Genomic DNA, 16,976 nt, shown 5'->3' with positions numbered 1-16,976 from the left:
TGCACATCAGTTCCATTATCCTTGGCACTTTGGCAAAAACCCAAACAAACACATCAGGGAAAAAAGTGAATTCCAAACATGAGCGTGTCATTGGCTGTATGGACTTGGAACAGATTGAAGCTTATTCATTCATACATCTTTTAATTTTTTTATCTACTTTTTCTCCTTTTTATTATTTTTTCTCCCATCCCAATTTTGCTGTGCCAATTCTCCCCTCCCCTGTCTTGAACGTTGCTCGCATATGCCCCCCACTGGCCGGTTGTAGGGAGGATAGAAGCCTTGCATCACATGTACCCTCCGATACATGTTGAGGCAGCCTGTCACATCTTTTCACCTGCCAGCGCGGACTCTCATTGGCGAGGTGTAACGTGTGGGAGGCTCACATTACCCCCGCCATTTCCTGTCTCTGCTGTGCAGGCGTCCCCCAACCGACCTGTAGGAGTCGCTGTCCACAACGTCCAGATTGCCACCCATCGACTTCCACCCGCTAACTCTGCCAATTGAGTTAGTATGACGGCCGGCCCAAGCCGGAGGCAACGCTGACAGCCGGAGTCTAACCCGGTGTCTCTTGTGTTGGTGACGAGCGCAATGTCCGCTGCACCACCCAGCCGCCTCATTCATACATCTTGAAGGAAAAGCATGTACATGCAGCATATGGAAGCTTTTCCTGAACCATGTCCACATGGTTGCATTATTAAGGCAGATGAAGCTTAGAGACGTTTAGAGATGCAGGTATCAGACGACATGATAAACCCAGCAGTATAGCTTCTCCACAGTCCTTCCACACATGGATGCAATTATCTCAGTTTTTCCAGCAATTCCCCCAGTTACAGAAATCCTTATCCTGGTTCCTCTCCTTTATCCATTCTCCCCCAATTGGCCCATGCATGCAGTAGCTCTAGTCCATCCCCATGCCTGCAGCAAAGCCAATCTTGATCATTATCTTGTTCTCTGTGGCAGAAGCCAGTTCCCAAGGTCTTATTTCTAATTCTACCTGGTGCCAGGCTTTGAGCAACTATTATGCCTCAGTTTCACATTATTAGGCCCGAACAAAGAAATGCTTGGGCCCCTGAAAAAGGTTCAGTGAATGGGCCCTTTATCTCTCCTACACGCAAACTGAGAGAGACTGACTCACTGTTGGGACTATGTAAGCATGCGTGCACACACACACACACGCAACCAAACTGACTGTTACCATTTTCAAGAGGGGATTAATTCAGTAATAAGCTACATTTTATCAAAGCAACATCAGCATCAAAGTTATGTGGAATTATCCTGCAGATTTTGTGATGATTGAACGGATGTTGACTTGACTATTTTAACAGGAGGACGGCGGGAAAGAAGGGTGAAATACGGGAGAATCCCCGGAAAAACGGGAGGGTTGAGAGGTATGATCTATTTATGTACTTAGCCACACCTTTTGAAGTTAATTGGTTAGTATATTAAAAACTAAAAAAATATATAAACAAGCCTCTGTGTGGAGTTTGCATGTTCTCCCCGTGCTCGCAAGGGTTTCCCCTCCAATGAAAAAACATGCAGAACAGATCGCTAACCCTGATGAAGACGGACAGGAGCACTTGGATTGGTCTCCGGGCGCGGCCCAAGCCGCAGCCAATGTCTGCTATCCGGCTGCCCTTGGGGGGAAGGACAAAGGGATGGGAGAAGTGCAGAGAGACATTTAATCTGTGACCTGTGGGTCCCCCCTCTCGCATCTGTGTGTGTTAATCTGCATGACAATTCAAGACTTCCTCTCATACAACATTTGGTAATCTTGATCCAATAATGATGGATGGCAAATATGGTCGTAATTGGACTTACAGTTTAGGAGGAGATGTCAATAATGTGTTGCCACACCCATTTGTGCATTTGTAGTGCCCCCTAGTGGGGGCACTACATTTTCAGGATGAGATGTATGAGGATGAGATTTTCAGGGAATATTCCTGGTTGATATCCGGACATACCCTGCGAATTTCCTGATGATTGGCCTAATGGTTGTTAACTTGCATTTATTTATGTACTTAGCCACACCTTTTCTTTTCAAATGTAGCCAAGAGTAAACACCCTAATCCTGTCAAAACAGCAGGGAAAGTGTATATTTTCAGCAATACGTTTGTTTACCAATAGGTTAAAGTGTTATTAGTGAAATATTAGTTTTGGAATTGTATTCAGAAACTAGCGAATATTGATGGAAGCTAATGGCCGCCGCCATTTTGTTTGTAGTCATATGAGGACAGGAGACCCAGTGCTTTTGAATGCCGTTGGAATTTCGAAAAACGACACTACCCAGCTCAAGCCAGCTCCTGTCAATCATATGACTTGTGGATTTCGTTTTTTATTTATCTTATTTTTCTGGATTATCTACTACAAACATGAACATTATTGGCATAAATTAGAACGCAGTTAGTTTCTCTACCTTTCTGTGAACGTCTAGCAAAAGATCTTGTTGCAATTTGATGAAAAATGGTGGAGAAATATACATGATAAAGAAGTAACTGTACTTACAGTAGATTTCATTCACGGTTTGAGAATCATGCCTGGTGATACTAAATCCAGATTGAACTCTTCAATTGGAAATGGGAGATTTGGCCCGATCCATAGATGTGAGACTTGGCTATAATAAGGTAATTTATAGGCCTGATATTCTATATTCTATAATCATATTTCAAATTGCATGTGTCCGGATGGCAGAATTCAGCACTGTATCTACAAAACCTTCTGTTTAATCATCTTCCCTTTATTCATTTGCTTAGATTTTTTGTACACGTGATCTCAAGACCGTGCTGAATGAGCTCAGTGGCAGACATTCTTCATGTCTGGTAAATTTTAGCATGGTATTATTCACCATCAAAGATTAAAAAAAATATTTTCATTTGGTTCATTACAATTAATTTAGTAACAGACACAATATTTGGGACACTGGGAATACATTCCCTGAGATCCATAGATGTCCCTAGATACCAAGAACATGCAAATGGACCTTAAGTGGAGCAATCTTCCATTTACTATTTTTAGGCGGATTTTCAGAAAATAGGGCTAGGGCTCAAGAGGTTAAGCCTAGCTGTGCCTAGCTTAGTACAGTAGCACAATGACAGTTATTCAAGAACTTAAATTAGCTGCCATCAAGCTTCAAGTAAAACTTAGGATTTGAACCAGCAAAAGCATGTTTGTGCCTAAGCTCTCTTGTATACCAGTACTTGATATTAGTATATCAGCATATATTTGATCAGAATTAAGGAAGAGCAGTGAGATTTAAAGGGGACATGCATTGCTATTCCTTGCACTATTTGGGCAACTTTACACAATTTCTGAGAGTCTATGGAACACATCAGAAAGTTTTTTTTTTTTCAAAAAAAATCATTGTTTTATATTTTTGATCAAGTACTCAAAAGCATAATTTTTCAGCCTCAGGATTTCAGGCTATTTTTGGATGGGCTCCGCCCATAAGCGCTTTGAGTGAGAGTCACCCACAGTCTGCGACTGGCAGACAGAGAGAGAGAGAGAGAGGGGGAGAGGGAGAGAGGGACACAGAGCATAAAGTTATCTCTCCACTGCTTCCCCCGCACGGTCCAAGTTGTGTGTGTAAATGCGTGTGTTTGTGTTTCACACACTCCTGCACCATACCAGGGAGAAGCCCTGCGCATCAAATGTGTGTGTGTTTCACACACTCCTGCGCCGCGGTCCCTCTCTCTCTTTCTCTACCAGGGAGAAGCCCTGCGCGTCAAATGCGTGTGTGTTTTTTTTGTTTCACACACTCCTGCGCCGCGGTCCCTCTCTCTCTCTCTACCAGTGAGAAGCCCTGCGCGTCAGGTTGTGTGTAAAATGCGTGTGTTTGTGTTTCCCTGCGCGCGCCGTCAGGTTGTGTGTAAAATGCGTGTGTGTTTGTTTCCCCGACAGAAGCTCCTCTCTCTCTCTCTCTCCCTCTCTATCTCTCTCTCTCCCTCTCTCTCTCTCGCTCGTTCTCTCTCTGCCTCGCTCTGTTTGAGGAAGTGAAGATATTTCCACTCGCTCTGCTGTCGCTGTCAACCATAGAGGGGGCGTTAGTTATGCAAATCAGTGCTATATTCACATCAGCAAAACTGTCAAATTAGAACAGCTTAGGTGGGTGAGGGAAGATCTCGTAAACTCGAGACTAGACTGATGAGTCAATATGGTAATTAGAGACACATACCCATTGATACTAACGTCCCCTATTGCTATAATACAATGCTAAATACTGGAAAAAGCCATTTATAATGCATGTCCCCTTTAAGGCACCAGTTCACAACAGTACATTGGTGTGTGAGAACCTCTTGTTCTTTTCCCTTCTCCACTACATCACTGGGAACATTCTGTTTTTCATTACCCTCTTCAGCAGAAGGGAACTTCCACTTGACACTCTCTATACATCCCCACCCTACTCTCTCATTATTCTCTCTCTGCAGCAATACTGACACAACCATTTACTCTGCAAATGACTGCACCTGAAGTCAACTGGAAAGGAGGGGTGTGCTCACATAGGACTGCTGGGGATCAGTCTGTGGGGTTTAGAGTGCTTATAGTGCTCCGTCCCGCAGCGGCCAACATCCCAGGGGCTATAGCTCAGCCTACCTTATTCCAAACTGGATAAAGTATGCTCACTGTCAGCACTTTCTCCAGCTGCCTGGCACTCCATTTATTTTTGCAAGACACAGAGCTGAATAGACTTTAATAAACCATCCTGGCTTGTCACAACTTGTAACTTAGCTAGAGCAGCAGTCCAGACTCGCCATTGGCTTAACTTAACAGATGAGTGAGTGCACAATTCTCCAGTCAAGTTTGGAAATCATGCTGGTCTGGACACCAGAGGAATCATTCCAGCACACATTTGTTGTGTTTGGCATGTGAGCACAATGGCACACTTACACATCTACATGATTCCTATTTGTTTAAAAAAAAATATCCAACGCCATAACAGAGTAACATTTGAGCTGATAATGGGGACAAATCATGTAATAATAGCTTCTTATATCGGCTATTTTGTAGCACAAGCTCTCCCTTTAATGTTGACCTTTTTATATCTTTCAAATAAAGAAGGGTCACATACTGTATATATTCAAAGTAAAATATAATTGATTAAGATAATGGGAACAATGAGTCTCTTTTGAAAGGTAACATTCTGAAGTTGCTAGAGCAATAAAGAAAAATTACTTTGAGTGCTAATGTATTAGAGAAACACGTTTGAACACACTGAAATAAAATATTTTCTCCTTACTTTTGTGTTGACTTGTTGCCAGATTCCTGTTTTTGGGTTCCAGATGAGAGGTAGGAGCTGGTAAACGCAAGGGTTCCATAGCCTGAAGTATTATAGTCATACAGTCCAAAGTTTATAAAAATCCCACGGAAAATGAGTTTTGTAGAAAGGTTTTTGTAATGTGTGTACTGCAATAATTCAGCGTGATTATCCAAAATGGCCGCCCACTTCCATTCATTCAGACACGCAAGTCAGGACAAAGGACTTCTTCGTCACCTTCCCCCACTCTCACTCACCCATCTGGGATCGCTTTCGGAGCAGACGCTCCTTGGCTACAACGGTCATTTTCGCCATCAGCGGACATGGTCACTTGACAGAGCTGCCTGTCAAATGACGCTCACCGAATATATCGTCTTGTAACTGGAGAACTGAAGCACGCAATAGGTTGAGTGTGGTGGCGATTGAAAGGTGGCAAATTCAACTTTCGAACGTGTATTGGATGATCGGCGAAAAATGCAGCCCGGAGCCAACAGACGAGAGCAAAGTGGCATGCTCGTATGAGGGCCGTTGAACGATAAGAGGATAATTAGAGGTTCTAATATCAGATAGCTGTCAAACCCTTTAGAGTTATGAGCTATAAATGTATATTGTTTGAAACGGTTTCGTCTGTAGAATTTTTGAAACTGTAAATCACAATCTCTCCCGCTCCAACACTCTGTCTGACCTTTTGTCTGGCTACAGATGTAAAAAGGCTCATGTTTCAATATCTCATTTACAAAAGTTTCAATGTCATAGAATACTAGATTATCTGAATGTTAGTATGTGGGCCCCCGGACGTTAAGAGGTTAATGTCCTCAAATTTTGGGATATCTGTGAAAGCGACATGTATCGGATAATCCTCCGAGGTTTTGAAATTCTGTAGCCCGACACGTTGCATTTACATTTTGTCATTTAGCTGACGCTTTTATCCAAAGCGACTTACACGTTTTTGTACGACAAGTCAGCAGGAAGGGTATTGATTGATTGATTTTATTTTGACAATATATAATTAACATGTGACCGAAGCACAGTCTGGAATACTGCCAAGGATAGACACAAACAAGCTCAGAGCTTATTTCCATTGTGGTCCTTGTAGGGCGGTAGGGGAACGAAGTGATCAGACATGCATCATACAGACATTGTAAAGACACGTGACATGACATCACAACACATCACATAGACATAACAGACACATAAAACATGTAAAAGTGGTGTGACATTACTTGAACCTATACCGTTGCACAGGTAAGATGTGACATTACTTTAACCTATACAATTGCACAGGTAAGATGTGACATTACTTTAATCAATTCGGTCAACTTTGCCATCAAACTCGCCTTGCACAGCTTTATTTTTAATGTTCTTCTTTGTCCATGTGAGCTTTGGGATATCTGGCACCTTTATTAGACACAGAAACATAATGGTCAAGCTTTGCACACGTTGCACCCCGCCTCCCATTAGTCTCGTCCGGGACGGTAAATTGGGAATTTTCTCTACAGTTCATCTGTAATGTACAGTCTCGCTTTGGCATTGTGAGCAGAATGCTGGTCCAATCTGTCCGCTTCCTCCTCCGTTTGTGTGTGAGCGTAGTAGAGCCGCCCACAAAGCACTGAAAGCAGTCTTCTCTGGGAATATGTCACACGCAACAGAGTACCGTAGTATTCAGTGCAACGCACCAGTCAATTTAAGTACATGCATATTGATCCTGTGAAAAACAATGAAAGCCGGACATTTTCAAGGATTTATAACATGTCCGGGCAAAAGAGGACATTTGGTCACCCTAATTAGTACTGCTCTATGCTCTACATTCTACAATGACTGTAGGATAAGATGCTAAATTCAGTCAATCATGTCTTCAGCAACTGAGGTCAAGGAAAGTGAGCCACAGTGACCTACACAGCAACTTCAACACCAAAATAACAACAGCTGAGTCATACAAACAACAGCTAACCTCTGTTGGCTAAATCATGGGGCATCACTTTGTTTTCTTTGCCTCTAGTGTTTTGCCAATGCAGCCCCCCTTTGAAACCAAATATTTCTTCATAACAAATGCCATCCTGATAAATTAAGCTGGTGATATACAGTAGTCTCTCACTTTTCTACATCTTGCCTCAGTTAGACATACAAATGTATTGTGTTCTACACTACTGTACAGTGACACACTACTTTGTAAATATACAGGGCGTACCAGCCTAATATTGGATAACAGCATTTGTTTTGCAAATAATTTCCTTATTGTAGATCATGAAAGATTCATAACTCATACATGGTGAAACTAACTAGAGGATGTAACACAGCCCACTATGTTTGTACTGGGAATAAGGCCTGTTATGTTTGTACTGGGAATAAGGCCTGTTAGCCCACTATAATTTGTACTAGGAATAAGGCATGTTAGCCCACTATGTTTGTACTGGGAATAAGGCCTGTTAGCCCACTATATGTTTGTCTGAAATGATACCCCTTCCACCATCACTCTCAGCAACATAAATCCTTGTTGCACTTAGTCGTCATCCATTTTTAATGCAGCTGGAGGAAAACGTGGAGAAGAGAGGGGGTGTGGATGACACCCCCTGGATGCTTCAAGGTAATGTGCTATCAGCTTTGTGCATGCATGGTCTGTATGTATCAGCAACAAGTACAATGCTTTAAGTTCATTTTTGTAAAAAATATAAATAAAAAATTACATAGCTGTTTGATTGATTGAAAATTGTATTAACAGATTGCAGAATGGGTACAGTACGGCTCAATACACACAATTGTTAAGGGGATACGGACCAGAGAAAGACCTTCGTCTTGTTTACATCAGGGTCCCCCATTTAGCTAATAATAATACTTGTGAACTTGTAATAGTTGTACGACAATATATTACTTTTCTTTCACTAAATGGTATTGTATAATAAAGTTCAGACAAGCTGCAAATCCTATAGCACTGGATCATGTATTTATCCCCCTAATGCCTGCATGAATCATTCCACAGATTGGAGGTGGGGAGGCAGGGAGGGCCAGCTATTCAATCCACTTGAGTGCAAACATGATCTGCTTGAATGGGGAGGCATTTAAGCCAAGACATTCTTGTGTGGGTAGACCTTCCTAAACAATTCAGGCAAATTCCATGAACAACCACAGTGCTTTGTTTGTCCTTCTGAAACTGCCAGCGTGAATGAATGAATGAACGCATGAATTAATGTCCTTGTAAACCTGACGACAACGGCTCATCATCTGTTCCAAGTTTGTCTGAAAGCAAATGCTTAACATGAGGAAGTGAAATGATTAAAATCTTGTATTTCCTTATCCATGTTAGTATAGAATTGAGTACATTCGGGCACAATTTATGAGGTTGTGTTCATGTTGTGTCTGTTACGTAAGGCTTGAAGTGGGGAGGGCTGCATGGTATATTGTCTACCAAAATATATGTCTTGTTGCTTTGATTCAATCAGTTGGTCATTCAGTCAATCAACTAAAGAACATAAGGCAGGCTTCCAAATATTTTCCAAGTCTTTATTTCTGTAGTGAATTCATGTTTTAATATTTTTGTTTTGTTTTAAATAACAAAGTCCAACTGTGTTTATTTTTTATGTCTTCTATACCTCTAAAGGGGCAAATAGTCAGCTGTTTTCAGTAATCATTCTCTCATCGCACACTTTACAATAATGTAACACTGAACAACAACACATGAAAAAGTATGAGTATATCATTATTTACAGTCATCACCTTTTGGTGAATAATGCTTATAGCTTCTTGGAAATTCACTTCTGTCATGTTAAAATGACAAATAAAAATAAAATGTTACATAAAGATCAAACATACTATAAAATGACTGCGCTACATATCAATTCACTGCTGTTGACATTTATATACAAGTACAACATCCTTGTTGAGGTAGTGCCCTCTAAGTCACTTGTAATGTTAAAATACTGAATTAACTTAACTTTATATAAAATACAGCAAATCTCTCTTCCTTCTTAATGCAATTGTTTTTCTTTGGTAAACAAAACGGTCAGAAAAAGCACAGTCCTCCAGGTGAGGTGACACATTCGAGTCACAATATCTTGATTATTTTGAAAAGAAAAAACACATAGGATCAGAGCCTCATTTGGCAACTATTGATTGTGATGGTCCTTGAAGAGCACACCAAAATAGAGACATTGTCTGCCCCCCCCCCCCCCCACACACACACAGATTGTCAGCTAATTGGAAAATATGATCTGGAGTTTTTAAGCAGGCAGAGAGGAGCGGGGATCTTTATGTAAAGAGCTAGAACTCGAGAAAGATACATGTGAGTTCTGTTAGTGACACATTCTTGAGCTTCATTAATTGCAAACATAACTTTGGTTTAATAAGACAAAAAGAAAATAGTAAATTATACTGTACAAACATATAGAAACATGACATTCAGTGTGTTTCCCTACTCACCAAAACACTCATTTATTGACGAATTGTGATCGTGGATATACAAAGTGTATTTTATATGCAAATACTCCAAATGTCTACAAACTATAAGGAACAAATACATCCAATATAACACGTGTTGAATGAACTACAAAAAAATATATGAGATCTTGAGACAAAAAGATTAAATAAATATCCGTTTATGAAACTGGAATAAAGGCTATAGTCAAAGTCAAAAGAGCTGAAACAGTCTGAAAATTGTTCAGTGCAATTCAATGTACTGTATTATGTGTTTAGAATGTTTTCATTCTCTTACCGCCCACAGCCCTCCCTCCCTTTATCGCGCGTTGGGCTGCTGGCTGTTCTTTAGAAAGTGGACAGTATTTGATCGTGTGCGCGTTGTCTCCATTAGCGCTGCAAAGAGGACACGTATAAGCCCTCAGAATTGGACATACGACCCTCCCGTCCGGGGTTTTCAAGATATGGGATCCGTACACCTCCTCGGGTGCTCCGTTGTTTCGACAGAAGACGCAGAATTTTGGTTCTTGTTTGTTCCTCGAAGTAGGCTTGCGCATCTTCCTCTCCATGAATAGATCAAACCCTGCGAAGCTGCTTCCCCCGACGCCCATGTCTCTCACTGGCAGCGGGACGAGCTGCTTCTGGAACGGGCTCAGGATGGAGGCAGGCGGGGAGCTGGAAGGACCGCAGGACGCACAGGTAGGAGAGTCATCCAAGCCCAGGGTCGCTTTCAGGGACTCTGTTATGGAGTTTGGATTCTGGGGCAGAATACTGAGCTTGTTATTCTTCGTAACCAACGTCGACAGACCCAGATAGTCGTTCCAAAAATTAAAAGTGTAGTCATAAGGACCAGGCGCGTTCAAATAATTGTGATTGAGAAAATCCATGGTCACTTCTTTTCCATTACACTATACAAAGTGCCAGTGTGTTGAACCCGTTAGCCAGGACTCCTTTAGAACTGTTCATGTGTCCAGTGTTCCGTTATGGGCACCGTTGATGGCTTTCCAGTTATATGGAGAGAAAGAGAGAGAGAGAGGGGGCGGGGCGCGTTATTTACACTCAATCAAATCTATCAGCGTTAGAATTCATTGTTTCACATAAAGGGACAATTGTTTTTGTAAATTAAATGTTATTTGTTGTGAACAAGTGCATGCAGAAATACATTTTGTGCACAAATAATTACAGTAGGCTATATTTTCCTCCAGAAATTACAGTAGGCCTACCAGGGGGACCCAGGGGGACCCTGATGGAAACAAGACAAACGTCTTTCTCAGGTCTGCATCCCCTTAACAATTGTATGTATTGAGCCGTACTGTATTGTACCCATTCTGCAATCTGTTAAATAAAGTTTTCATGCATTCATTCATTCACACTCCACTATCAACCAATACTTGCATTTCTTTATTTCTTTATTTCAGATCCCCATTAGTCACTGCCTCAGCAGCGACTATTCTTCCTGGGGTCTGGATCCAAACATATAAAATTAAACAAGAATAATCAATAAACAACATAAAAACAAAACAAATATCAATAAAACACCAATAAAATATACAAACAATTATAGAACATTAAACCAATTAAAATCAGACATACAACCAAATATGTATGCCAAATTTTCTAATATAGAACAAAAACAAATATCAATAAAACAACAAATATCAATAAAACAACAAAGACAACAAAGACAACAATAACAAATATCAATAAAACAACAAATATCAATAAAACAACAAAGACATCTCAGAGCAAACTAAAATGTGCTCAAAAACAGCACAACATTCCATACACTCATACTCTAATACTCATAACCACTAGACAAACACATTCCAAAACAACACATAACCCAACACAAGAACCCATTCATTAGACACAGATTAGACCTAACCAAAATCAACCTCTTTCTGCATTACAGCCACTCGTAGTCTCCTCTTGAATCCCACCTTACTGGTAATTGAAACCAAATATTGTGGAAGTCTATTCCAGTAGGACATTGCCCTGTACATTACAGTTTTCTTTAAGGCTTCAGTTCTGGGTCTCGGCAGGGCGAACCTACCCTTCAAGGCTTGTCTAGTGCCATAGCCATGACCATCACTAATAAGCACCAGCTGCAAAAAGAGGCACACAGGTTTATGCAAAGTATAAATATTTCTCATAAACAAAATAAGACTACACACTAGTCTCTCATTGACTCTCATCCATGACAGTTCCTTGTGCATTTTCTCAACACTGTTTCTAATTGAGCTATGCAATGCAAGTCTTGCAGCTCTATTTTGAGTAAGCTGTATTTTATTTAAATCTTGTTTGGATGCATTTGACCAGATTGCTGGACAGTAGTCCAGATGTGACAAAACTAGTGATTGTATGACTTGCTTGGTAGCTGTGTCTGTTAAAAAATAGGCATTCCGTCTAATTATTGAAATACTTCTGCTCATTTTTGTTACAATATTGTTAATGTGAGTTGACCAAGAGAGTGTTTCATCTATTATAACTCCAAGCAATCTGGCCTCCTTAACTTGCTCAATATCTGCACCCTGCAAAGAAATATTTAATCTGTGATTCTCTCTCTGAGCATGCTTTGAACAAATAATTAGACATTTTGTTTTGGATGCATTTAGTTTCAGCTTATTTACCGTGACCCATTCAGAAATCTGCATTAACTCGCTTTGAAGAAGACTGCTGAGGTCTTTGGCATTGCTTGCCGAAGCATATATTGTAGTGTCATCTGCATAAATGGAACTGCTTGCATTTCTCATTCAGGGGTGTAGCTCCAGATTCTGGGCCCCATGAAAGAATGTATTTGTAGGCCCCCAGTGAATGCGAGCGCGCGTAAGCGCGCGAGTGGAATTTTTTTTGGCCATTCTTTTATTGATGAAAACGCATAATATGGTTTTCACCTATACATTCGGATCAGCAGTTCAGCACCTGCACTGTTTGTGGGTGAGCCTAGTAAAGGATGTCGCATTGCGTTCATCTTCAATGAATGGACCAATGCAATAGTCTACCAAAGCCCCCCCCCTCTCTCTATATATCTCACACACACACACACACACACACACACACACACACACACACACACACACACACACACACACACACACACACACACACACACACACACACACACACACATACACGTCACACACACACACACACACTTCAGAAAGAAACATAGTATCAATGAGAGCATCAATAATACACCTGAGTGATGTCTAGTAAAAAAAAAAAAAAAGTGCTGGGCCCTTGGAATCATCCTAAGCTACCCCCCCCCCCCCCAGCTACGCCCCTGCTTGCATTTATAACCCTTTCAGTACTATGCGCACAGGTAGAGGGGAATAATTACAAAATAATTCAGTAGCTTTGTAAATATCACATTAATAAAAAATTATAATAATAAAAAAAAGCTTAATAAAATCTCTGAATATCACTTAAGTTAATGACATATTGACTGTCTTGTGCTACACAACTTTACAGTTACAGCCATTATTTAGGACTGTCTACCATACTACCGCGGCGCCGACAGGGTTAATTTTGAGGTTGGTTGCTGTTCTGTTTCTGTTATATGCCACCACGAGGGGCAAAGGCTCAAAATATTCTGAAAGCCCGCTTTGTGTGCAACTCGTGAAACTTTAATAAACAGATCGATTTGTTTGTGTTATTATGAGTTGCTTAGGAATGCTGTAACGGCCAAAATGGACTTAATGTGCAGTGGATTTATGTGACCAGGGGGTGGCGCTTCTTTTATTTAAGCGTCAGGTACACCTGTAGGAGGAGGAGTTTTGACCCGGAAAAGGGCAATGGTTTTTGACCGCACGCACGCACGAACACGCCACAGGGCGAAATGTTTGTAGGCAATTAGATATCGTATTCATTATTATTTAATCAGTTTAAGGAACAAAAGCAAGGATATTCTGTTTGCACGGTGAAGCAAATAAATATCATTTTCCAAGTAAGCTGCCTGCATTGTGTCATTGGGACAAGGACTGTTTTGGTATGAGACCAGGAATATAACGGCGCGTCAGCCAGTCTAACTACGAGATCAAAATTGCTCAGTAGCTCCGTATAAGACGGGAGCTCCTTTAATAAATGCATTTTTTATTTGTACCGCTTTGTCGCAAAGTCTGACAGAACTGATTTGCAGCGTTGATGGATAGCTATTAGCTACAGGCTTCAGAAATAGGTCTCGAAATCCATAGCACACATGAAGAATATTTATATCAATTTAACATTTATAACTTATGACGGCTTAGTGAAGTATACTGTACATACAAAGGAATGGAAGGAATATCAAACCAACAATAAATAATATAGAGAAGAAGACTGTATATATTAATACAGTATATACTACAGTACAGTAGCTATATCCGCTGTGATCGGTTTAGTTATTAATTATTTAGTTTGCAGTGTGTGTGTCTAATGCTCACGATGCCTCATTGAGTCAGGACTATAAATGTAAAATGTAATTATTAATTATACAAATATTGTGATATTAGTTATCATATTTTCTTTTATCTACTTTTTCTCCTCCCTTTTTCTGTATTTTTCTCCCATCCCAATTTGAGTCGTTATGCCAATTCCCCCTCCCCTTCTTGGTCGTTGGGCGCATTTGCTCCCAACTTGCCGGTCTAGGGAGCCCTGAAGTCTATCACATGCTTCCTCCGACACATGTGGAGACAGCCAGCCGCTTCTTTTTCACCTGACAGCGAGGACTCTCATTGGGGAGGTGTAACGCGTGGGAGGATCACACTACCCTCCCCAGTTCCCTCCCTCGCTGTGCAGGCGCCCTGACCGACCTGTAGGAGTCGCTGTTTACAATGACCAGGACCCACCCCACCGGCTTTCCCACCCACTGACACTGCCAATAGACCTGTCGCTAAACCACGCCCCAAAATAGAATTTGTCCAATCATATAACAGCAAAACCTTTTGCTGCAGAAAACTCAGTCAACACCAGAAAAGCCATTTGTGGGCTGCATCAAACCAGACGGCTGTGATCAAAACCACTGTGTAAGAGTTCAGTTTATATGTTATTATCTACCTAATATCCGATGGTGAAACGCTGTGCGTGGGGTACCTGTAATTCGGACACCAGGTACCCTGAAAGACTGGATGGAGGAGTATATTTCATACCTTTCCCGAAGCCCAAACGAAAACTAGAGAAATGCAAGCGATGGATTATGTTGTGTCGTCGACCATGTTTGTGTGGTATATTACCAATATCTAAGATAATTTGCAGTGCATACAGGTTGCTAACTAGAGGGAGGAAAAGATCATAAGTGATAGAATTTGGTCTCCTCATCTGACTTCCAATATAGCCAGCAAGGAATAAACGTGCAGTCCAGACCACAGAGTTCGAATTCAAACTCATGTATTTATTTGCCAAAGGTGGATAAGCATCAGGTACATACAGGAATTATTCATCATTTTTCATAAGACATGATTGTACAAAAGGATTGATGAGGTTTTCATAATCATATAGCCCAGTCACGGTGGCTCTTCACATCAAGACAGTTTTGCACATAAATAGTAGTCATGTTATGTCAATGAAAAGAGAATGTACTGAGCAATACACATGGTTAAACCTGGTCTAAGATAGGGATCTTTACAGTTTACACTAAACAACACCCAACAGTGGGTTCCCATGATTTACTCACATGTATTTTGCCAGGCACATTTCTCTGGTGGGCGATGGAGGCTCAGAATCTGGGGTAGAGTTCTGGCCTGTCAACTAACCTTACTGATCCAATATTTATAGGTTAAATGACCTCACTATTTTTAAACTAGTTCAACCAATCATAAGTATCTAAAAACAGGCGGTCTTCTTGTTGGGGCTGTCTGCCCCAACATGTCCTCGTCGTGTGGTTGCCTGTAGCAACCGGGGGGGGGGGGGCGTGGTATGTTGATGAGTTGGCATCTTCTCCCCCCAAGAGAGAATGAATTGGCAGTTGAACACTAGAACCTTTTCCAATTTGTAGCTTTAATGTAATGAGTTACATCTATATTCAGCATTAAACCAATGTGGAGTTGTCCATATTTTAATACCAGATTTCCTATATAAAGTATACTGAATTAATAGTTCCTTGGTTGTGTCCCAAACAGTTTTAGCATGCGGGGGCTTTTATGACCTGCCCCCTGTCTCTGCAACTGTTCTTCTAAATACAGTTGAGTAAACAGATTTATCATGAGGGGGGTTGCCTGAAAGCTCCCCAGAATGTCACACAACACTGACCATTTGCATCTTCTTTGTTTTAGCCTCCATGTAATGCTACAGTTCAATATTAAAGCATTATTTTGAATTAACTATTATAACAGATATTTTCAGTTTCAGGGTTGATCTAACAGTCTGCTCAAGTCAATATACCATATTTGCTCAAAGGTAAGGTCAATTCATAAAGACATAATATTTGACGGCATGTATTAGAAACGTAGACCAAACTATTAGTTTGCTAACGTTTGACTTTGACTGCGAACTAGCTCTCGTATATCCAGCCCAGTTAGCTAACGTTAGCAGCTAGCTAACGTTAGCTGCCAACATGTAACGATACCGCAGATATTTCTGCATCATAACGTGAGCCTTCTGTATCATAAGGTTAGCTTTCTGCATCATAACGTGAGCCTTCTGTATAGCTTTCTGCATCATAACATCAGCAACGTTACCGCAAGCCAGGTGCATAACAGTGGAAATGATGACCAACAAGGACAGTTATAGTTATGATGTAATGTAGTGACCACCATTGATAGTATAAAGAACTGGCTAACAGACAACAGAATACTAATAACATGAATACTACTACATGCACTAAGAATGCTCGATGCACTTCAGATGCCATAGTGCCACTTGAAACCAGTAACAACAGGGACAACGATGTAAACAGTAAATAAGTCCTGGGCCCTCATTTATCAAGTTTTCTTAGAAAGTATTCTATTTTCGTTCTTAAGCACAGAATTTAGAATGTGTGCACGCACAAAAAAAAACGGGATTTATCACACGTGCGTACACAGGTTCTACGCACACCTGTCTTGATAAATATCACCTTGCTCCTAAGCTGGAGCTCGTGCACTGTTTTAAGTATTTGCATACCAGAACCGCCCCGATTAACCATATACGGTAATGGGCCACCCCCATGAAATGTGGAAAAGTGGACTAAGCCGAGGGAAGCGTGTTGTACATGGTGAGTGAATGAATGAATGAATGAATGAATGAATGAAAACTTTATTTAACAGATTGCAGAATGGGTACAATACAGTACGGCTCAATACATACAATTGTTAAGGGGATGCAGACCTGAGAAAGACGTTTGTCTTGTTTCCATCAGGGTCCCCCA

General features: G+C 40.9%; 1 protein-coding gene across 1 annotated transcript; it reads right to left on the bottom strand.

The window, feature by feature from the left end:
• Positions 1-9,930: 9,930 nt before the first annotated feature.
• On the bottom strand, positions 9,931-10,583 carry nanos1 (nanos homolog 1; the record flags this gene model as incomplete). Its single annotated transcript, XM_084331741.1, has 1 exon — positions 9,931-10,583. The coding sequence occupies exon 1, from the start codon at positions 10,540-10,542 to the stop codon at positions 9,931-9,933; it is 612 nt and encodes a 203-aa protein (XP_084187867.1). The 5' UTR covers positions 10,543-10,583.
• Positions 10,584-16,976: the final 6,393 nt, after the last annotated feature.

Source organism: Notolepis coatsorum (genome assembly GCF_963971535.1).
Source record: "Notolepis coatsorum genome assembly, chromosome: 16".
Lineage (NCBI taxonomy): Eukaryota > Metazoa > Chordata > Actinopteri > Aulopiformes > Paralepididae > Notolepis > Notolepis coatsorum.
Note: the sequence above shows the minus strand (reverse complement) of the source record. Positions and strands in the feature narration are given on the sequence as shown.